This window comes from Erithacus rubecula (genome assembly GCF_903797595.1).
Source record: "Erithacus rubecula genome assembly, contig: SUPER_Z_unloc_2, whole genome shotgun sequence".
NCBI lineage: Eukaryota > Metazoa > Chordata > Aves > Passeriformes > Muscicapidae > Erithacus > Erithacus rubecula.
In genome coordinates this window covers 10,832,430-10,857,611 of record NW_027635860.1, presented here as the reverse complement: position 1 = coordinate 10,857,611, position 25,182 = coordinate 10,832,430, and the positions used below count along the sequence as shown (strand labels likewise).

Here is a 25,182-nt window from a genome sequence, read left to right as displayed (position 1 = left end):
ATTTAGAAGCAATTGAACAGAGTGTAGTGGTTCTGACTGGAGTATTGTGTGGGCAACACCTCCAGAAGATCTCAGTTGTTTGATTTACCCAAAAGATAGCAGCAGTTTTGGAAGCAGGCTGTTTCTTGCCACAAAGTTAATGCCACACATTAAGAGAATATTGTTACTTACAAAACTGGTCTTTTCTGCACTGTGAAAAATGATCTCTCTCTTTTCTCCCTTGCTTGTACAAGGCTATCAGACCAAAAAGAGTACTCATGACATCAGATGTACAAGGCAGAAAATTCTGGAGATGCCTTTTATCCCAGTTTGCCTTTGTACTAAAGAGAACTACCTTCTATTCAGTACATAATTTGAAAATATTGCCTATTTTATCTATTTTTATAATTTATAGATATTAGAAATATCTATTTGATACACAAACCAAAATGGATTGAACACAAACCAAAATGGATTCTTTTAATGAAACTCTCTTCTCATACAATGTAATGGCATTTTATGTTAGTACTGGTTATCGTATTTTTACCAGCTTTGCATTTGTCTCAATAAACATACTTCTTTTAACTTGTTTTTCATTCTGGGTGTATGTAAACATGTGCAAAGTGTCATCATTCCAGTGCTGATTCTATAATTTGAATATTGTGTTTTCTATGGGAGCATTGGCAAGTCAGTAAATGATTACGTTGAAGTCTGGAACATGTGAGAGAGGAACGGGTGGATGTCAACAGGGTGATTAAAGGTAGACCAGTCATGATGCTTCATGGAATTAGATATACTAATCAGATTCTGAGCTTAGCAGACAGAAATAGAAAAAAGAAGTGGAACAAGACTGTGAACACTGCTCCCTCTTTTATCTTTAATTTTAATTAGGTAATCTGATTGATTAAGACTTTTCAGACAAAGCCAACATTTTGTAGCTGCTGGGCAACTGAGTTGTTTTTATTACCTGCTTTAGCTGTAAAGAGTTAAATAACTGGTAGTCCTTCGTTGCTACAGTGATTTGAAAGATATGTATATACTACATATCATTGCTGACTGGGTTTGACAGTACAGAAGGGGATAAATCTAAAGAAAGGAAAAAATTGAACTTGTTATCCTGTTAAGCTTTAGCAAGACAGCCAACCCGTCCTTCATGAGCTTAGAAAAGCAAACTGTTCTCAGACAGTCCATAACAGCAAGCATCTGAGGAAAATGTATATTGGCTTGTGGCAATGGTAAGTGTAAACCTTTTTTCTTTAAATTAGACTATTTTAGCTAGTATTCTGTAGCTATTAATTGTCACAATTTGTCAGAGCTTTTATTAAATATGAGAATTCTGCAGATTTTTTTCACAGTGAGAAAATAGGCTTTTACTAAATGATAGATATTTAAGCTGGGTGTTTGATTCCTAAGACTGTATAGGTTATCTTATTTTAGCATATAAATACTATAAATTTAGTGGTATATAATTTTGGAAATTAAAGCCTACCTGTATGAACTTGCATTTGTTGGAAGTATTCTGCAACCAGTATTTCACACTGGAATATGAGGAATGCTATGATAAGACTACAGAATTAGTAGTCAAGAAGGAGTATTACATGTTAAGAAGCTTGCATTTTCATTTTTCAGCACTTAAATAAGCCTGGATAGTAATTTTTTTCTCTCCTCCCATTTCATCCTCCTACAAACTAAGCTAGCTTTGGTGAAGTACATTCTTATTGCTTTCTAAGGAGAGAAGCATTCTAACATTCAGCTAAGAAATGAAGGTATTTTCTCAAGACCTCTGCCAAAGCTAAAAAAGAGTATATTAAATAAGTGCCTCAAATTCATTTGTCATTCTAAATCTAAATTACCCTTACTTATTTTGTGTAAATTGCTCATCTGGAGAAAGTGACCCTGGGAAGTGCATAGTCAGAAAATAGGGTGTCTTAGTTTTCCCATTTTACACACCAGAAATCAAATCCTAGAAGTTAGGATAGGCTGACAGGTTTTGCCCCTATTGCATTTTATAAAAACTGAAGATTTTTCATACATAATTATTATTTATAGTCCCAAATATTTTGAAAATAAAACTACCTCATTTTCAAAGTGCAATTTTATAGTGTGCAATTACTGTGCCAGGGATTTTTGGTGGGTTGAGTTTCAAGTATAAGCAAGTACTTTGAATTTACCTGATTTCTGTTAAGATGGATGAAGTTCTGAACCTCAAATGGGAATTCACGGACTGAGAAAGAATTACAGTATTTCACTGACAGTAACATCTTTGTCTATAGAAACTATGGTTCATTATTGGAAAAAATGGTTGTTATAGTTGTTAATATTAATGTGTGTTATAGAGAGATTTCTACTAATTTCATTATCAATTGCTGCATCACATTTGGAGGGTATTTCCCATACCTGCTGTAATTTTTGGTACTGACAAAGCACAAATTCCACAGATAGCACTCTAAATATCATAATGAAAAACTCACTGACAGGAACAGGCTAATCCAGCTGCTTCTCAGTTTAGGAGGTTTTCCTTTGGTCTCTAAAATAGGAATAGCAGAGGTCCAACAATGTAAATAGAAATGGCAGTTTATTGATTTATAAAACACATTTTCAGAGCTTTTGATAAAGAAAAGTTATTTTCTGGAGTAGAAAAGAGATGTCATGGACAATAAATTCTGTTCTCTGTTTATAAATATGTTTTTACTTATAATGAATACATGAACATCTATTGTAGTAAAGTTGAAATATCCATTATTTAGTAATTGTGTTATAATCATGGAATGTTTTATAGACCATTTACAGCACAGAGACACGTTACAGTACCTGTTTGTTGCAATGTAAGGCAGCTCACATTTTAAAATTAAGGTAAAATGAAATATGTTGCCACAGAAATTAAATATCTCCAACATCTAAAATAAATGTTTATATTTATTAATATATTATTTTGTCTTTTGTTGCAAAAGCTCAAAATAATTAACCAAAAAGTAAGATTGCTTAATAAGTAGGCAGAAGCTTTACAGGAAATGAGTTTTGCGTATGAATTTGCAGACTTTAAGAGCTGAAACTTGTGACTTCACTTCTCCCTAAAAGGGCAGAAATTCTTGTGTGTATACAGCCCATGACTGCTAATCTGTGTTTGAATACAACTTTGATGGTATCTGCATTCTCAGTGCTGAGTTAAAATAATCTTGAAACCATTTGGCTGGCTGCTATTTTAGTAGCATTTTCTAAATCTGAAGTGAAGAGTATCCTGCCTGCAGCTTTAATATATTGGAGAGAATAATATACCTATAATTTCTTTTCAAAGCATTCATCAAAATCTATTCAACACTTCATGTTGTGCCCATTTCTACTGGTAGAAAATTCAAAACTAATGCAGAATCTGGTTAAGTGGAGTTTGCTTTTCCTCAGTTTGCTGATTTATGGCATATGTGATAATCATAGCTGTTCAGGCAGTAACCTTACTTCTGAATCAGAACTGAAGAAATATTGACTGGTGTTTGCAATCTTTTCGTGGTTTGAAAAAAGAGGATGTTGATTTGCTCATTAAAAGTGGCCCAGAACAATTAATGAAGTGAAATTGTTGATTGATGGGTCCCAGTACAATACCTGTTGCAGGTTGATTTCACTGACCCATGTTTTTTCCGTTTCATTTGGATGCTCTGCTCTCAGAGGTAAGTGGATACTGGCATATATCCACTGAGTTCAATTTGATTGGAACCTGATCATTTGCAGACACAGAGTTCACATTTTTATTAATTTTACAAAGTGCTATGTGGTACTGTTCCAGTCCCTGTAAATGGCTGCCTGCTTCCTTTTCTCTAGATATTTTGCAGACTGTTTTAAAGACCAGTCTTTTCAGGAAAATACATGTGTGAAACTATAAGCAAGTGAAAATAGGATCCATTCCAGCTGAGACAAAGTGAAAAACACTGCTAAGACACTCATTTTTAATGGCACACTTTGTATGTGTTTCATTCTTTGATATGAAATATGTTTTGCAGTACTTCTGAAATGTGTGTTCAGAAATTATTCAGGTAAAATTCTAGTGGAAGCTTGATAAAAGGACAGAACTAGAAGGTTCTTCAATAAGATGTACTTCAATGAGATAAGTAAAAAGTAAATCAATTATGAGCTCTTTTTGCCTACTGTCTGTGAAACTCAAAACTCTCCTATACAACTCATCCTGATGACATTGTAAATTATCTGTGTGGTATCTACCCCAATGTATGAAATCTAAAGTAGGAAATGTGCCACAGACCACAATCAGTTCAGGAAATAAAAAGAAGAAATCAAGTAGTAAACTTTAGCATATGCCTAGAGATATTTGAGAATCACAGACAATTTTTGGATAATTCCATTTAGAGTTACTATGGTTTTAACTGTGTCAGTATGCACTGTGGGGCACTGAAACAGGTCCCTCAGAGAAGTTGCCCCATCCCTGGAGGTGCTCAAGGCCAAGCTGGATGGAGCTTTGAGCAACTTGGTCTAGTGGAAGGTGTCTCTGTCCATGGCAGGGTTGTTGGGATTAGATGATCTTCCAGCATAAGCCATTGAAAATTCAAACTTTAGTAATTAGAGAAGAAGAACTAAGCAGTGAGAGACTGCACCACACATGGCTGGTAACTTGAGAAGCAGTCAGAGTAATGATTACGATGGAATAGAAGAATATTGTGAAATAAAAAGAGACAAAATAGAAATAAATGAGAATGAAATTTAGTGTTATTAAGTTCATCTAGGGAAACAGGTACAAAACCTGGATTCTGTATCAAAAGAGTGGAAACAGATCAGAAGGGTTTAATGTTGAAACACAGAAGGATAGAGAAGTAAAATATTCTAGTTTGAGAGATGTATGCTGTGACATCGTTCTAAAGTCTATGCACACTGTAGAATTCAGTAGGTGTAGTATTCAGTGAGGTGCCACTGAATATATTGATAGCAAAATCTTCTACAACATAGGGTACTGAATTACAAGAAAGAGACTGTCTAAAAGGATAATTTATATTATCCTGAAAGAACTTAAAATATTTTACAAATTTATTATGTCATCACAGCATTCCAGTTCGGCATTAGCAGTTATATCCTGCATATTTTCCTTTCCTTTTTTTCTTTGTCTTTTCTGACAGTCTCATCTGTATAAGTTTGCTGAATATGGTTGTTTAGAAAATGAAAGAACACACATATTTTCATGTAAAATCACCACAATATAAATATATAAACATTAAGTAAAATAATTCCTGTATTTTCAAATTTACTTCCAAGTAAGTCAAGCACTAATCTATGTAGTAAGAATCATATAAAGAATTATGTCAATGGACATTGGCTTCCATCCAGGCAAATTCCAAATGTCTCTATTCCCAGCTAAACTAATTTGGCTCGTGTTCATCTAGTATCCTGCTGTGGACAAAATAGTTTCTAAGGCAAGTTCCTTACCATGCAGTCTTGATGCATATAACTAATCCTTACTCAGGTCAATAGGTCTACTCATGAGAAGGATTGAAGGTGATGGGACTCCTAATTCTCTTATCACACCTCAGCCTGGGGACCAATGACACAAGAATAAAAAAAGACAATGTGTGGGTAAAAGAAATGGAAAGCAAAGAACAGGTGCCTCTTCTGATATGGTAGACCTTAGAGAAGAATGGAGAAACTAACATATGGAAATGTAGTATGGGCAGAAAAACTATTTGCATCCTAAAGTTGTTTTCAATGGGTTTTTTTGAAATTTAAGGTATCAGGAATTTAACACACTACAGGTACCATAAAAGTAATATATAAATACTATAATTAATATTCAGGAATTGATAGAATTAATCATAACAACCTTAGAGCTGGAAAAATTAATCACAAGGGAATAGTGCAAATAATGATTATAATTTTGATCTACTTAATATAGAAATTATTTTTAAAAATGCAGCCTAATCATCCTGCTAACCTATATCATAAAGTTCATCTTCATCATCAATAAAGCAAAATCTGTAATCCTACCTCTGTAAACAACCATGACTTGTGGGTATTTCTGCTGGTGGTTTTACAGCTGCTTGCTCAGAGTTTTAAATTTTAGGAGATATTAGATAATTTCCCAAAACCCTGTCACATAGAGAATCAACACTATCTACCTTCAGTACTTTCATGACATCAAATACACATAAAATTGAATAGTAGTATAGCTACTTACCATCTCAGACAGAAAATTCCTGCGAAGTCAAGTTATATTCTACCATTACAAAACCTGGAAAAACTGGACATTTCAACTATGAGGAAAAACTGAAATGAATATGATTTTCTTTATAACTGATCCACAGTCCTTTCTATCTCCTTAATACTCAAGCATCTCTCTTGCAGTGATTCTTTCTGGTATTTAGGGTAGATTTTAATCTTCAATCCAAGTACACCTTATCCCCAAAGCCATCATAATTCAAATCCATTGCTAACTTGATTACACTGATTACAGATATGCCTAAAATTAATTCCTAAAAATAAGGCCTTAAACACTTCATGTAAAAATGTGTCTCTGTCCTTATCTTGCATTCAGCATTCAGTAAAATTTGAAATTTGTTTAAAGATGTAAAGATTTGAAAAATCTGTGGTGCGTACAACTGTAAAAGTAATCATCAAATGTAAAGAGAAACTGAAGTAAAACAGGCAGTGTTTTTGATCTGCAGATAGTTTTTAACAGCATTTGAAAAGTGACAATAGAAATTACATTTCCTATATTGAGATTAACCATTTCATTACTGACTATAGAAAAGGGGAAAAACCCCATGTGCAGCTTCCAGGGACTGAAGATTTTCCAGCCCCGGGCTGCTACGAGAGTCCAGATAGCTCAGAGAACTCTCGAGGCAGAGCTGCAGCCACTTGCTGGCAGAGACAGAGACTCAGACCTGTTGCAGAAGTTCCAAAGGTACCTTTATTTCTTCGAAGGGGGGGTCTGCACGCAAAGTCCGATTATACAATATAATAAGGGGTTTTTATAGCTTTCTGGAGGATTGAATTCCTAACCAATAAAAACTACAAATTACAAACTAACCAATTACCTTAAAATGATAAGTAAGAAAGGACCAATCACTTAACAACTTTAAAAACCAATAGGAATCCTAGGAGATAACAAGTTTTGGTAAGGAGAAGGGGAGCATCCTCTAAGGGCTTTCTTTGTCTTCAGGGCACCAGGGGGCCCTATTTGGGGGAAGTAACATCTTCCACATACATGGAATTCCTGGAGAAAAATTAGAAGTAATATAGCAAAAAGTAGTTGGAAATACAACAATGAAGGTTAAGAAGGTGAAGGGAAGGAACTGAATGTGTAGCATCTTCCTTTAGCTAAATGGAGGAAATTCCTAGAAGTAAAAACATTTTCTCAATTGCACCTTAATGAAATATAACTGAAACCTCAACCGTAACACTCATATTAGGGTTCTCTTAGTTCCTAAAGTTATGAATATGTACATCAATCTGCAGATCTTACATATGACACCTCAAATATGAGGTTGCTACTCATAGCATACTTATATATGTAACTCTTTCAGAGAATATTGACTTTTATGTGGAATTTCTAGGCACTCCCTCATGCTCTACACTACAAATAGGTGTCAGTCCTAGTTCTTGCCTCCGTGTCCGTTATAGGCTTGTATTTGATTTTAAGATCATACTTAATATTGAGAACAGAATTTAGTTGGTGGGTTTGGTTGTCTATCAGGCTTTGACTAAAGACTCCTGGAAAAAGCAGAGGTGTATACATATATTCATACTGAAACTGAGAGTGCAAATATTCAAAGTGCCTGCTGTAAAATAAGTACACCACTTTTGCAGTCTACTTGTATTGTCTTCCAAAAAGACAGAGGAGAATTGCTTGCATTTTACAGCCATTAAATGAATGTACACTGGCATATTCAGTCATTCAGACCTCACACAATTTTAAATTTTTCATAAGTAGAAATGACCGTGTCTTGAAAAAATTTCTTCTCAGTTGTTTGGCTAGCTGTGTATTGTGGCATACAGTGACATGTAACGTGTCAATATAATGATTTTTAAAGTTTTATCTTTATAATAAGATTTATAGATCTTCATTATACCAGGTAAGTCTGTGGCCTTAAAAATCCAGTCACACTCTTTTCACAATGATGTATTGCATGTTCTGATAAGCAAACATTAAAAGACTATTATGGCTAATAACACTTCTAATTAGTTTATTTTTTCCAGTCTGTTGATTTCCAAGACCATTCCTATGATTATGTATCAGTGTTCAAATACTTCACAAGAGAAGAAAACATTTTATTACCCATTTATTTTATTACACATATAAATAAGATTGAATTTGAAATGAATGTTTAAAACAAAATATAATCTCTAAAAATCTGAACCAGATAAAATCATACACGGTAAAAGGTCACCCATGGCTCAAAGCTTCCACAGACTTTAAAGGGTATTGGTTCAGGCCCTATAACTGAGACCGTGAGATCTCAATTCTAAGCGATTATTTGAAAATCTTCAGAAGTTGTTCCTAAATAATAAAAGAAGAAATAAATTAATTAGTACCCTCTATTTTTATTATAAGTTATAATAAAACAAGCTGGAAAACCTTAGAGGGCAAAACTATTCCAGAGAAGCTTTCTCATTATCCAATGTTTTCCCTCCCACACAGAAAACTAGAACACAGATGACCTTGGTTCATAGAAATGAGTAGAAAGAAAAGAAAAAGCTGCAAGAGCAGAAAGAGCTCTGATTCCAGAGAATGTAAGTTTGCAGAAATATTTAATACAAAGTAAAATAAACAGAAACATATGTGGCTATTTTTAATTTACTCATCAAAACAGAAATTCACCTTTGTGCCCAAAGCTGTTTATCAGATATTTACCCACTTAAGTGTGGGTAAATACAGGTAGTGTCTTGGTGAGGCTTTTAATTTTAATTAAACTGCTCTCCTGGCAATTTCTGGCTTTCTAATTATATGGTTGTTCAATTGCCCCAAAATGTCATATTCTTGGTGTAAATCTCAGTGTTGTCTTAGTTTAATAACTTGTTCTAATCCTGTTTAGGTAGATGTCACTATCACACTGTTTCTCTGTAATGCATATTACCTGTTCTGAAAAAAAAACAAAGCAAGACAGAATTTACAGAATTTTATGTCTTGTGAATGCCATGAAATCTTGTCTAATACAGCCAAGAAACATTATTTTATTCTACATAGATCAGGTGGCTGTGACTCATCTCCTGGCAATGAGCAACTGACCTGCTCTGTGATTGTGATCATATTAATTAATCCCTTTGTTTGCTCCTCTGTAACTGGATTATAAAAAACAATTTTCATGGAATTTACCCAAGCTGCAAGCAGGCAGTGGGATGTTGATTGATCCAGTGTGTTTACAGGAACAAAATATATACTGGGAGAAGTAATAAAATTTAAAATGTGTTTCTTATTATAAGCAAATAGAATACCTTATCCCCTAACAAAAGCAAACATTTATTTTTTTAAAAAGTGCAGATATTCTGAATTTCTCAAATCAGAGTGAATTAATATAGTCCACCCTGTTTATCTGATTTCACATTACTCATCAGATAACTATGACAAAAAAGTTAATATTGAAAAAAAAAAAATAATGTGGAAAATACACTAGATCTTAAAGACAGTATAGGCATTTTCTATAAAAACTGTCTCAAAGCTAATTACACATTTATGGTACTGCTTACCAAATCATAGGAAAATGTTTTTTCTTTTTTTTTTTTCGCCTTACATTAGATGCACAGTTGTCACCCATTTGTAAATGCCAGCAAAGTATAGGAAGCCTTGAAAATAAAGCACATGAGGCTCTGTCTCACTTCACAGAGCCACTGGATGTAAAAGGTGCTGAAGCAAATGGAAAAGATCATGAAAACAAGAATCAGAGTAGCTCAGATGCTTCTGAAGAGAGAGACCTAGATAATGTATCAGACAGTGAAAAAGAAGGGAAGAAGGAAAAGAACTGCCCTCCTAAAATGTTCTCACCTCAGCAAGATGAAATCCTAGCTACAGTAACTTTCAGTGAGTCAGAGGGCTCATCCAAAGGAAAAATTACACTGTGGGGCAAGCCAGATTCTTCAGACTCCATTAGCGTGGCCATTGGAAAAATTTCTGCAGAAGTAAAATATGGCTCCTTTAATGTGAAAGTAGAAATTAAGAATATTTCTTTGTTTGATTCTGGAACAAAAGTTGTGGATAAAAAAGGGAAAAGTTCAAAGAACAAGAAGCATCATGAAAGACAATGCCAGAAAAGTCAGTGTTCAAAATGTTCAAAGTACCAGTGCCCTTCAACTGACCATTCAGCAGAACACAGGGGGAAACATAAAGCATCCTCTAAACATAAAATTCAAACTGCCATCAATGAAAGTGCCTCCCTGGAAATGAACATTGAAACAAAAGACATTCAGGTGGAATATCACAGCAGAAAGAAAAATCTGAATGTTAGCATCAAAGCTGGTGAGCAGGCGCAGAGTAAGCCACTCAACAAGGAGCGCAGAGATACATATTGGAGTGAAACAGATTATCCTGTTACAGAGGCACCGTGTAACACAGACTGTGGCTCATCATTTAGCTTTAATGATAAATCAGATTATGCATTTTCAGATGGATATACACTTCTTCCCCCCCCCTAAAGAATTTGCTGATTGTGACAAAATGCATCTGGGTACAATTGCAGAAGGCATATCTTCGTATCCTGTTAATAGTGGAAAGGAATCTGACAATCTTACTACAGACTTGAGTATTTGGGGGGAAGAAAATTGTTTCTGTAAACTTAACACAGAGGACTATGAAGACCACACCAATGAAAAGGAAGATTTTTCAAAGGATCAAAAACTCTTCTCAAAAATAAATAATACTAATTGTCATATAGCTATTAATACCTTGCATAATCCAAACAATGGGAAAGAATATGTTAGTAAGAGAAATGTATTAGGTCAAGAAAAAAATAACTGTGACAAACACAGAGACGCAGGCCCAAAAACAGCAAGAAGGAAGTCTTTCCCAGATACTATCCTGGATGTACCATCACCAGTTCACCCTAGAAGGGATTCTGGCTTTTACTCGCTGCCATCCTTGAATGTATTGCTTAAGGAGACAAAAGCAGGAGATGTCTATAACAGGAACTCGCATATTCCTACCAAATATAAGGAACTTTGTAAGTGTCCTGACTTGACCTCCTCTCTGACAGAGCTTTGCAAGTATTCCAATTTGACATCCTCACTGAGAAATTTGAGAAGTCTTAAGTCTTCATATCAGTATGCCTTCACATCATTTGATCATAACACTACAATTTATCCATCTGAGCCTGAAGAAGACGTCTCTCTAGATGGCACTTGTTTACTGAATGATTATGCAGACTGTGTAGGGCAAGATGAAGAAACAGAAGAAACATTAATGGAGAGTCTTCATTCCAGCGTTACTATACATGACAAAAAAGAAAATGGTCATGAAGAGCCTCTGGGAAACCTACCCATGTGGAAAGAAGAGTCTGGGTGTACTGAAGCTGTAGATAAAGAAAAATCAGAGTATGACTCTATAGAAAAGCATATTGAATGGCAAAACAAAGCTTACCTGGTAGAAGCCTCTCCACTTTCTGCAAGCCCTTTGGGTGAATTTGTTAATGACAAAGAAAGTACTAATTATGCATCTACAGAAAGTATCCCAAAACAATGTTCAGTTTTACAGTTAAATATTCACTCACCTTATGCAGAGTCTGAGGTAACAAATAAAAGGAGAGACTCAGTACTAACTGACCCTCCAGTGATAACTGGAGAAGTAGAAGGAAGACTTGTTCAAGGCAACACTACATTGATACCAGAATGTTTTGGCTCTGCAGTAAAGAAAGAACCTAACCTTACCTGCAGTATACAAGAAGAATCCTTGCTGTCATCCTTGTTGTCAGATTGCAAAAAGCATGGCATGAATAAAGCATTGGAAAGCCTTGCTGAGGTACAGAACATATCTGGAGATATCCTTGTTGAATCTGATTGTCATAATAATTCAGCACAGCCTTCCATATTATCTACCTCTTCACTATGCACAGAAAGGAAAGAGAAATTCACAGAATGTTCAAGCATTAAGCAAAGATTGGAGAACTTTTGCATGAAACAGTCAATTGATGACAGTTTAAGGAAAGAGCCTGGAGCAAATCAACTATCTCTGTTAGTCAAGTCCAACTCTGAAGAAATTGAGTCAAATTTTAAAGTGAAAGAAGATTATTATGAGAATGCAGATATCTCATCATCAGTAAAACAGATTAGTCAGAAAGGTAGGTTCTACAAGACTTTTCAAGTTAGTATCACTTACACACTTTTGCATATGAGCTTTTGTGACATCTCTTTTCTTGGAAAATAAATGTATATTAAAAGTTTACAATGATGCTGTTGTGGTATATGTTTGGCCATGGGGTTATAAAATGCAGATATTCTGCTGAGGATTCTAAGAACCATCTTGTAGACCCAAGAAACTTAAATTTAATATAATAATAGTAAACTAATGCAGCTTTGATCAAGATGTTTCCTAAATTAAACTGCCCACCCATCCTATACATCTAGTGAGAGAAGCAAATACTGTAGCAAGAAGTAATAGTAAAAGCAGTTGCTATGTGGTGTAAATTCAGAGCATATCTGTGTTTAAAACTACATACATCTGGCTTTCAAATCCATTTGATCAATATGAATGCTGAGTGTATATGAATACTAAGTACATCTCAGTCTTAATTCTGGCTGAACATTCTCATACCTATTATCTCACTTTGGCCCTCTTTCGATCCAGAGTCATATTTTGATTTTCCGTCATTCCTAGCAATGCTGGTCTTACCTTAAATGAATAAACATGTACATCCAGAATAAATTTTACAACTCATTAATATGAATTAAAATCCACTTTTAGTTTGAGAATACCAGCCTACTTTGCCAAGACATTGGGCAGTGTGGGATTTATGGAGTTTAGTAACCCAGTGACACAAGAAAGCAAAGAGTGGGAACATCTAGAAAAAGAAGAGATGTCACTGTGGTGAACAGGGTGGGGGGAAAGGCAATCTAGAAGTGTCTGGGGACCTCATGATTATATCGAAGAGGAAAAGACCCATGCAATGGGCACTACAAGGGCACTGCAGGAAATAGGTTTCCTAACTCAGCAATAGTCTGGGATAGTGCCCTGGTATGCTCTTGCATCACCTTTTTCTGTGATGAAGATCTGGCTGAAGCCAGAAAAAGGCTGTACAGCCATGAGTGTACCAATGAGTGTACCAGAATCCTCCAGGGAGCATCTGGACCTTGGACTTTCTCCCTATATTCCCTTGCCAGTGGCTACAGTCACACTTTCAGAACAGAATATAACACAAGATCTGTTTTACAATTGTTTTATGTTAAGAAATAACACAAGTTTATTCTGACTTAACTAGAAAGAAATCTAAACCAGGAAAATCTTCATGCATTTCTTGCAAGATTATTAGTGTTCAAATAGGAGTGTGTATATCTGCCTATTGACCACTTAAAAAAATATATGATGTTAAACAAGATCCATGAGCAATTTGCAAGTTTCTGAATTAAAAAATGGCTATATAGGTATTTAACTAGAGATACTTCTACTTCTCACTGCATAAAGGCTTCAATTAATCTAAAATATATACTTTCTGAATATTTTCAGTATTATTTGGTATCTTCATTTATATGTTTGTTAGATTATTCTTGTATTTAGCGCAAATACTGAATAGTAAAATTACTTATACAAGTTGTGTCACATATTTCTCATAAACATCTGGTTATAACTTAGATTTGAAATCAGAGATGAATAAAACCAGAAAGTTACCTTTGAAGAACGACACCAGAGCAAGTGACAGCTCCCAGGAAGATGCAATAGACCAGTGGGCCAGAAGACGGAAACAGTTCAAAGATAGTAAAAAATGCAGTTCAACTGGAGGAAGTTCCATAAACAGCACAATCACTGAGGGATCAAGTGAGTACTTTGGTATTATACTTGGGATCTTTTCCCTTTGTGTGACTAGTACTATGACAGGGATTTTAGCTAAGGAAGTTGATCTCCATTTCACTATCTGCATATCTGTGTTAGTCATCATGAGTAACATGAAACATCCTTTCTCCTTGGTTAAGCAAGCAATCTGACTGAAAAAAAAGTTGATTCTACCATGCATAGTCATTGTAGAACACGTTCAAATAATGTGCTCAAATAATATTAAGACAAATTCTAGGCACAAACGTGTAATCACATGGCAGCAGGATTGAGGTTATAACAAAAATCATAATCCTGATATCTACTTATGTCAAAGCCATGTTGAGCTGGGAGTCTTTTCTCACAAAGGTAACCACCTGCACCAGTTTTAATGTAGGCTTGTTACCTAGACTGTTATTCAGTGTGACTCATAACAGTCTCTTTAAGAAATCTATCACCTTGCCACAGGAAAATTCACCAGCTTAAACTTCATGGGAAGGAGTTTTTACAATGAACTGCTTAGTGAATTTACATTTCAAGCAGATGGAGCCACTAAGCAAGGATTGCACCATCTACAGCGAACATATGTGGTACTTGTTACTTGACACGGCCTCACCTCCTATTTAGCTACTTTAGTAATACAAGAAATACTTTGTAGAGATGAAGAAATGTGCACTTACCTGTGGAAATATTTTGTGCTATGATGACTACTTTTGGTATAAGAAATTTTATTTTAGATATATAACCTCCTCTTTGAAGAAGGGAAAATGCAAACCTATAGAAGACTTTGAATCTAAGACTTCAGTTCAGGTCCAATAGATGATAAACTGTATGTTCTATGCCTGTAGCAAAGAGATAAATCCTACATCAATAGAGTCTCAATTCAATGCCTAAGCACAGATGTCAGTTGCCAGCTGGGATACCAAGAGGGACCTGAGGTATGCGAACCAGCAGGGAACCCAAGCCTTTTGGAAGTAGTAATTGAACAGCAAGCAGGATACCTGAGGTACCTAATATGGCACACGACACCTATGCTCAGGTAACTGAGCCAATCCCTAAGGTTTTAATGACTGTTAACAAAAAAGCAGACATGACTGATATATCACAGGAAAATAAAGAAACTCTTTGTTGGTAGCAGTTTTCATTGCTTGTCCCTAAAACAGATTGTAGGCCATTGTATTAAGACTAGAAAGTTAACATGTCCACCTGAGCTCAAAAAAACCTAATGGATGCTATACATACCAGGGTAAACTGTTTCTTGAGTTCAACAGTAATGTCTCTTGAATACAAAGCTGGACCGTAAATTTTACTAAGTCAGGCACGTGTTGGTTTCATAGAAAAAGCATATATGTATTTTTAAGAAATCAAGTCAAAAAAGAGCAAGTTGCAATACCTAGAATTGCTTTCCTTGAGACATAGTTTGGCCTAGCATATAGCATAAACCTAGGGTGGTCTCCAAAGCAGATGACTGGGCAGACAATTCTGTCAGAGATTCTCTGTTTTAGATGTTTTGTTACAGTCCTGAGACTTTTGTTGCTTTTAGTTTGACTGTTTCCCTGTGTTGGCAGACTTGAGACAACTCTGACTGACATGTGGAAGAAGCAGCTCCTTACATTCTTACTTCCAGCATCTGGGAAGAATTTAATCGCTCTTGTTTGTGACACCCCCAATTTAACATCTGTTCTGAAAACTGAAGGAGAAAAGAAATGCTTTGGCATAGTTCCATACTGTCAGTGTGGCAGTGCGTATAGTTTTGCCTCTTTTTCTCATTTTAACCTGCTCTAACTCTACTACAATTATAAAAATTTAGCATTAAACTGGCAAAATGCTGTGCTGTATTGAGTTGTCTGATGCTAGTCTTGGTTCGAATTTATGGCAGGAAGGCATTACTACCATAGTATGGCATTCATAATAGCCAAGGTGAAATGAGTTTTTAGCATATCAGCATAGTAGTATTTATTTCTTTATCTGTTTGCTATTAGCTTCTTATACAGTTAAGCATGTAATCTCATACTTTCTGCATATATGGGAGAGCCCAATGGATGTGGAGCATTTGTCTAGATAGACACAGCTGAGTACATTTTCTAAGTGATGAAAAGACTGTCACTTAGATTCAGGAAGTGACTTCCCTAAGAAATATGAGTTTAAATAAAGTTAAATTTTTATCTTCTCTGTTTTTAAACTGGGAATTATTTTACATCAAACATAGGATAAACAAAGCAAACAGATCCTGCCTCCTGCATTAAATCTAGCTGCATTATACTAGGCATTTCATACTGAAAGGTACGTGATGGGTTTTTCCTCTCAGAAAATCTATATTTTCAGTCTTTCTGTTAGTACAGCATCTGATGATGTATATTTATATATGACTTTCACCATTCAGTCTTAACTTCAAAGTTCCAGCTCCTGGGATGATGTCAGACACAGCTTTTTTATTTACATTCAGCTTGCTGCTTATAACCTGTCACAGCCAGCTGCCTGACATTCTTTTGCCTTGAGAGCCCTCAACTTTAGCAGAGAACTAGAGCACTCCTCCATCTCTGTGCAAACTCATTTCAAGACATTGTGAGTGTAAATTATTATAAAATATGAATTTGAAAATCCTCAGGGTAACACATCATGCAGACATTCAACAGACTATGAAGGAACTAGCCAGGAGCTCTATGGAAAAAGAAAAAAAAAAAAAAACAACTAACAAACAAAAACAAAAACAAACAAAAAAACCCCACCAAACTATTATTTCCTCACTTCCTTTTTAAAAAGACTTCACATGTCTGGAAGAGCTAAGATTAAGCAAACAGAAAACACGGTCATCAATACCCCTGTCATGGAGGATGCTTTTCATCTTCTCTTTTGTCTTCTGATATGCACTGAAGTCATACTAAATTTCTAGATTTGATTTCCTAATCAAATGAGTCACGTAAAATAGCTTAAGAACTAGCTAAAGCCAGATTTGTCTTAAGGAGTTGCAGCTCCTGTTTTGACCACTTGCATTAAGACTTCACTTCTTACTCAAATTCAGCGTGCATTAGCCTCCATTATTGTGATCCTATATTTGGAAATCCTTGCAGACTTCTCCTTTGACAGCACCAAAATTGAGAACTCAGTAAAAACATTATACACAGTTCATTAAGAAGCTTTTGGTGCTTCTGCCAGGATGAGGTTTCTTATTTTTCATGCTTTTTGCCTCCTGACATTGTTTTTATATGTTTTATCATCATGACAGTAAATTCAGAGGACACTCGATCAGTAGATCTGGGGCTATATTCTGAAAATGAGGACAGAGGTTTTTACACAGAAAACTTTCATTCTGCTTCCTGGGTTTTCAGAGGAGATGACGTCTCTCCAGATAACAGTCCTAGATGTCTCAGCAAAAGACCTAGACCAGTGGCAAGTAAGTTGGCTAAAGCAACAGGTAATAAATGTAAAAAAAAAATTATTTATTTTGGGCACTCTGATTATTTCAGGGGAATGAGATTTTGGAGAAGATGCTAGTCACTTATGCTAAAGACAGGAATAGGAGCAACCTAAGAATCTAAAAGATTATTTTAAAAAGAAATAGTTCATATTTAACTATTGTCTTGCAAAATATCATCATTACTTGACAAGCTGGTAAAAGTTTGTAACTAAATCTGATGATATAAGGGTGAAGACAATGTAATTGCAATTGCTTCTTCAAACATGGCAAGATAATATAGATGTTTATGGTCATAAAGTATTATAATGGACATAAAATCTGTTTTACATGCAACTTTCAGACATAATTGATCCAGAAAGAAAATGGTCATTTGCTATGACGGTTGTTCTATTTGTAGTTTAAATCTGTGTAAATAGATATAATAAATAACTTTTTATGGGGGATGGAAGGTTTTACTTCACTTCTCAGATGTTAGTCTTAGTTCAAAGAACTTAGTTCAAAGAACTAAGACAAACTGAAACACCCCTGTAGCTTTCCAAGAAATTGTTCTTTTTTGGAAGTCATAAATCCTTTGTTTGATATCATAAATCAGAATATGAGAGAAAATAAATGTCTTCTATAAATCTTCTGATATGAAAAATTCCCCTTAACACACATGAGAATATTCTGGGAAATTATTTTGGTCACTTCTTCTCTCAGGGGAGAGCTCAGAACTTCAGCAATATAGTTAAAGTCAGTATTGAAGTATCTACTTTGGACAGATAACATCAATTGGCCTTCTAGTAAAGCAACATTTAAAGCAATTTTTGTCTTCCAAATAGTGCAGAATTTGAAGACACATAACTCTCATAAATTCCTATTGAATTGACCTCCATTAAAAAAAAAAAAAAAACACACAGTAAAGTAGACAAATGATCAAAACCAGACTCCAAGAAATCAAATTTACACTGAAACCCTTCTAAAGCATAGGATTTGTGAAAGAACAAAGCCATTTAAGATAGAATAATAATAAAATTAGACCTTGAGAAAAATATAGAAGTAGGCAATTGGATCCTGATCTTCCTTTTTATTGAGGCTGATCCCTTTATGTTCAATTCTGCTGAGTTGAAAGAGATTTCAGCCCCTCTTGGAAGAAGATTCCAATGTGGCTAGGGAGGTTAGACTACAGGACTGGAAGGCAGTAAGGGAGTGTGGAGTGGAAGGATAAACAAAAGCCGAAGGAGCAACTATCCAAAAAATAGAGGCCTTCTGAAACATAAAAGGAATGGAACTACAAGAAACAGATTTAAAGCCATTTGAGAAGTGTTTGAGAAACAAAAATACTTTCTATTTGAAGCACAGAGGTCTGACACAGAGAGCACGAGTCTTTTCCTCTCCCAGAACACCATCAGTAGAGTGGAATACCTGAATGCTTCAGCTGTACGTTAAAAAGTCCAGGCACTTAGTTTAAACTGCTGTCTGCCAGTGCCTTAACATGAGTGATATTTGATCTGTTGCAGTGTGAGGTGTGTCACTGTCTGAGGACCAACACTAAAGAGCCAGGAGTGATACTGAAAGCACCCCAAAAGTTTGTAGAATCAGTAACACTTAGTGTCTACAAAAAGTTTTAAAACAGATGGCTGCTTATTAAATTGAATGTGTAGATAAACAAAGCATCTTTCTTCCTATTTCCAGTTCGAGAAAGAACAGTGAAGATTGCTAAAGGTATTGGCAATTATCCTTGGGGTTTCAGGATCCAGTTCTCAAAGCCTATCCTTGTGACTGAAGTTGACACAAGTAAGTTGTGTTTATACTGGTTAATTTCTCCTGTGGAAATATATAAAAGATAAATAAATAATACTATATTATATACACTGATATAATGATATTATATATATCTACATGATATAATATGATCTACAGACCTTAATAATGGCATTGGCACTTCCACTCAGGAATGAAATCTTGGGAGTCACCACTGAAAGGTCTCTGAAATCATTGGCTCTGTGCATAATGTCAGCTTAGAAATCTGGCTAAAAGCTGACTCAGTCAGCTACAGCAGAGAGAATGAGCCACAAGTCTGACATTTTACTGCTACCTACGACGTCGTCTCATCCAAATCTAGAGCACTGCTTGCATCTCAGGACAGGCACAGTAGAATTAGAAAAACAGTGGAAGGTACAGGAGACTGTGATAGATTCTCACTTTAAAAAGAAGATACTGTGCAAAATCCCATCATCCCATACAGAGAAGGCTAGTGCATGTCTTCTGGCATGGCATTTGAGAATAACTCTGTGACTACTACCAGCCTTATGTATTAGATTGCCCATCATCCTGACAACACTGGAAAAGCCTGGGAATTCAGCAGCCTATGAGTTCATAAGTTCATTACCTAAATAAAATCATACATATGATAGCTCTGACACTTACCAATTTATCCCTACTAGTGAACAGTAAGTATAGCAACTCACATTTCATATCACTCTTTTATTTGTATGTTGTTAAAGCAACACAGTTGCTTTAAAATAGTGACATTTTTAAAAAATGGAGCTTTTTCAGACAAGCTTGTAGTAAAATTATGTTTTTTCAAAATATAACTCATTTCATTGGGAAGCAATTCTTTCCTGTGAGAGTGATGAGGTGCTGGCACAGGTTGCCCAGAGGGAGTGTGGATGCCCCATCCCTTCAAAAGTTCAAGGCAGGGTTAAATGGGACTTTGAGCAACCTGGTCCAGTGGAAGGGGATTGGAACTAGATGATCTTTATGGTCCTTTTCAATTAAACCATTCTATGGTTAAAACCATTCTATGATTCTATAATGAATATTTTAATAATATTTTACAGACCACTTACATTCATAAAGACTGGTATGGCATGCTCCAGGCCAGAACAACCCAAAATGTTCTGACATATGAAATTATTTTTGCAAATGTCAGAACATTTTTGCAAATACACATGAGGGTGGACTGGGGCTTTATTGTGCCTGTTTATTAATAAGCTTTTACTAATCTCATCCCTACAATTTCTATGCATTCTCAGAAATGTACTGAAGGATCACATTTACTGCATCGTAAGGTACAAAATCTTTAAAAGCATAAATTAAGCATTAAGGACATGGAATAATACTTTCCAAAATCATTCTTTCACAGTACATTAGGAATGTTTCTTTATAAATGAGAAGGTAAATACTGTATCTGAGAAATTTGCAGCTGGGTTTTAAGTAACTGCCTATTGGTGTCCTCATTCATATATTCATATGTTCTATTTGTGCATTCATATGTTCCATGAATAGAACATATTATTGTCACAGTCTGAGGTGTCTCCTTAGACCTGAGATCACCTCTGGGGGACATGCAGGTGGTCTGGACCCTAACTCTTTCCTATGCCCATGGATGAGAGGCTGCAGGAGGCTGTTCTTAGAGGTTTTCATGGTTGGTTATTGTTTCTTATCTCAGGAATGCTTTGTCCAGTGAACAGCAGTCTGCTCGCCAGACGTCCAGGGCAGAATCTGCCTGGTAGAGGCAGGACTTATCTTTTATATTCTAAATTACATACTAGGTATTTACAAATTACTCCCAATACAATACAATCTTGTAACATGTTCCAGCTCTGTCCACATCCAATCTAAAAGTGCCAGCATGTCACCCAGCATGGATGACACAGAGAAGAAGGAGGAAGAAGTACGCACACCCCAAATTCTCCATCTTGGCCACGTGTCCCTTATCACAAACATTCTAGAAATCTGCTAATTCTACATTTTAACAGTCTAATTTACACTCTATTTATTTTTGCAGCTTGCATTTCTTCTCTCAATGTTGGTAAATTGTTCCAAGGAGCTAAATCCAGCCCCTGTGACACCTAGGTCTCATTCGAGGGTCTTTGGAGGCCCTGCCAGGGGGGTCTTAAAACTCTCAGGGAAGCCAGAGGAATAGTCTGGATTCCCACATATTATCACCTCCATAGTTTGTTTCCATTCCTGCCTGGCATGTATCTGAGCATTATTTTATTATAAATGCATGTGCTTTGCAATGGTTAACAAATAAACAAAAATGATGCATTAAAAATCTGATTGGGTCCTTTCTTCACTGGGACCTTTTTAACTTATCATGTAATTTCTTCCTAAAGCCAAAAATCCTCAAAATGCTTTATCCAAATTCTATTAACTCGCTTAGACAAATATCTTTATAGAAGGTACTCTTCTGGGGCAAAATTCAAATCTTACCAGAAAAATAGAATTTTTTTTTTCTTACTGACACTACTGAGCTTTGCATCAGATCTTTCTTTGTACTTCAGGCCATAACTCTCAGATACTGAAATGTCTATTTGCATCTCATAGCATTTAAATCCTAATTTCTCCACAGCCAGTGATTATCTAGGCTGCACCAGTATTCAAATCCTGAAGCTTCATTTACAGATGAGTAACAGGTTGGTCAGTAAAACTTGTTTCACCTCCAAGTAGACATCATGAAGGCCCTAAAACATAATCCTTGATTGGTTGAACAGATACTAGTTTTGCTAGAAAAGTGTGATGATATAGGCATGCTTCATATCTTAGAGCTAAATAAATTTTTGTGTTTGTCTTTTGGTTTCGGAGGGTTTTTTTGTTTTGTTTCTTTTTTTTTTTTTTTTTTTTTTTTTTTTTTTTTTTCTTTTTTCTTTTTTGTTTTTTCTTTTTTCTTTTTTCTTTTTTCTTTTTTTTCCTTTTTTCTCCTCATTTCTTTTTCTATTCCTTTTCATTTTTTCTTTTTCAATTCTTGCAATTCCAGATAGTGCAGCTGAAGAAGCAGGGCTTCAAGTTGGAGATATTCTGATAGCAGTCAATGGAACTGATGTCACCAGCATGCCACATTCAGAAGCTGCCAATCTGGCAAGGAAAGGTAATTCAGAGATCACAATAAATTAAATGAATGGGTCAGTTTTCCTGTTCAACACTCCAATGACATCCAGACAAACGGGGTGATATACGCAACAGAAATCTCAATTAATCGTTTAACACATTGCTGTTTCATGAAGTAGTCATACAGTATTGCTGAGGTCACTTTTTTGTCTAGACATTGATTTCTAGACACTTCAGAAATTTATTCCCCATAGAGCATGGGACAGTAATGCTTTTGGCTCTGCTGCTATAAGTAAAGTGACTCAGAAAGTCCTGAAAGTGATTGCAGAGACACAAATGCCTTTTTTATGTCTTATACTTCCTCAGGGAGAGACTTCACATTTTCCTTCTCTTTCTCTGTTGCCAAGACCTGCAGTCTAGTCAAGAGATCAGACAGTCTATTTCATAAGGCATCCTTTTGCATCACCACAGGAATAGAGTCAGGGATATTAGTCATCTGTATTCTTCCCAGAATTGTGATTACTAAAACCCAAAGATAACCACGTTTGCATCCTGAAAATTAATTTACTGCTATTCCCTTATTTGCCCCAGATAAAGTTTTGACTAAGGCTCATGGGAAATTCAATAAATTAAAATATTTTTACAAGACAGTGATAAATTTAACTTGACTCATACCATGTTCTTTAATTATAGAGGTGCTATTCAACTGTTGTATTTAAGAGAATGTTGAGTGTTTTAGTAGAAAAATCTCTGATTACTGGTATTTTTAACTCCTCAGAGAACACTTCCTGGATTAATTCTTGGCACACCAAGCATTCCCAAAGTCAAGCGTCTCCCAAAAAAAAGCCCAGCAACTGTTTTGCAGATGAAAGTGTGTCATAGTCACATTTCTCAATCCACCTTCAGGCATTACCACCTGCTCCTTAGTGTTAATACAATCAGAATTTCAGGCCTTTGGGATCAAAATCATAGACATATTGATACTGTCAGAAAATATTGTGATGTTGCATCTCATTGATGAAGACAATATATTTTTTTAAATCTTGTAATCAATCATCTATTTTGCGTGCTTACCTTTTTGCAAATTACAAATAGATGCTTTAGCACAGGTTAGCTTCCAAGAGCCACCTTCCTCAGTGAGGGGCACAGGAAAGGTTAGAATACTCCCAGGCATGGAAAAGAAAGAATTCTCAAGAGCATATGTAACATAACAGAGACTGGAGGTGCTCTAAGACCATTTTCACCAATTTTTAGTTAAACCTCAATTTAGGTACAGCCATTTGAGCAATGAAATTCAATTACTTCTCGTAACTGGTAAAACAGACAAGTACCAAAGATGCTGCTTGCAAAGATAGGTTACAAAAAAAAATTTTAGAGGTCTCTTCAGATAGCTGGCTCCATTACTAGTTCTCAATGCAAAATTAGTTTCATTCCTGAATTTGTGTTAGAAGAAGGCCAAATATCACTTGATTTAACGTGCTTTCTTGGCTATTCTTCTCCTTGCTGGTTCTAGAATCTTCTTTGGGAGGACATAGGCATGGTATAGCACCTTCCTGCTCCTTACCCTACATGAGTATTCAGAAATATTGACATGTTTATAGTTTTGACTTATGTCTCCACATGTAATATTTTAGGTCCTGATATCCTGACTATGATAGTGGGATCAGACATCAGCCGTTACCCCAACACCCCCAAACCCACCTGCCGAGGATATCTGCACAAACGAACACAATCAGCAATACTGAAGGGCTGGAGAAAGAGGTGGTTTGTGCTGAAACATAATGGTTACCTACACTATTACAAACACAAGAAGGTAAGGAGAGTGGCTGGTGGCGAATCAAACTGTGTCCTGAATTATGAACTGCAGCAGTTTTGCACTCAAATTTACAGATCATTATCTTGACTTATGGTATTCACAATGTAACATCAGTGCTACAGGGTTTTGCATGAGGTGTATAAAGGAGGCTTGTTGAGTGCTCTTCTACAGTTCTTTATCCACCTGACATTTCCAGCAGAATAGCTGGAATTGCTCTGCACCTGTCATGGTACACACAACAAAACAGTCTGGCCAGTGCTTTATTTCAGCACTAGCTATTCTGTTTTCAAAACAAAATCAAGAAAAGAACTTCACACTAAAAAGATACAAATGTGTAGGAACATTGTTTTGGAGAAATTTAATTTTATCATAACCAGATCTGTCATCAAACTCCTGAAATGTAAAAATGGATATCTGGTTATACTTTTAAACATTTTCCAGTTTTTGATCAATTAAACATCACAAAGGCAGAGTGTTAGATAAATTGGAGTGAGGATTGGAGTGAGGATTATGCCCCATAATCTTATATTCACTAAGATTTGATTGCATTTTCACTTCTTTCTTCCTATGAGGTTGCTTTTAATTCATTTGTTCCTCAACTATCTTACTTGCTGCACTAAGAAAATAAATATTTCAATCATGCAAACTGTGTCTATTTGCTTTTTCTTAAAAAGAGTAAATAAATTTAAAGCACTGTATAAATATTTTATAGCAATAGCTAATTACTGCTTATTTTCTTGCATTATCCAAGACTAGTGCCCTTCAATTACTTTTTAAATTATTTTTAATTTTTTTTTTCTCTGTGTCTCTGGACTCCAAAGAATACATTTCAGAATACTGAGATATTGAGGCACTATTTTTGCAGATGAAAACACAAGGATTTTCTTCACTACATAATATGCTTGCAGAGTATACTCTGAAGAGTCATTTAGTATGAGAGAGAGAAAGATACTTATATACAGTTCTTCACTACAGAGAGATCTAATGCCCAAATGAAATAAGAGGGGTCTCAAGTGTATTCACTGGCATTTCTTTCTTTTGGTATGATTTCTCTCAGGATGTAAGAAGAGGACTATTCATCCCACTTTTTTTTCTAAGGGAATTAAAAATAATGTTTTTTGTTTAACACAGCTTTAATGTTATATTCCAGCTGGATGATTAAATTGCAAGATTATGTTCCAGGCCTTGCCTTATTCTGGAGGAATTTTTTTTCCA

The 25,182-nt window shown here is 35.5% G+C and overlaps 1 protein-coding gene across 2 annotated transcripts in view; it reads left to right on the top strand.

The window, feature by feature from the left end:
• Nucleotides 1-439: 439 nt before the first annotated feature.
• Nucleotides 440-25,182, top strand: part of LOC306814782 (uncharacterized protein) — a 36,627-nt gene continuing 11,884 nt past the window's right edge. The window contains exons 1-8 of one of the 2 annotated variants that reach the window (XM_079331190.1): nt 440-739; nt 8,609-8,700; nt 9,704-12,233; nt 13,742-13,924; nt 17,145-17,312; nt 19,011-19,112; nt 22,081-22,191; nt 23,786-23,964. In XM_079331190.1, coding sequence (XP_079187316.1) covers nt 10,403-12,233; nt 13,742-13,924; nt 17,145-17,312; nt 19,011-19,112; nt 22,081-22,191; nt 23,786-23,964 — 2,574 coding nt within the window. In that variant the 5' untranslated portion in view covers nt 440-739; nt 8,609-8,700; nt 9,704-10,402. The remainder of the gene's footprint in view (nt 740-8,608; nt 8,701-9,703; nt 12,234-13,741; nt 13,925-17,144; nt 17,313-19,010; nt 19,113-22,080; nt 22,192-23,785; nt 23,965-25,182) is intronic. The other variant, XM_079331191.1, reaches the window with a different exon arrangement.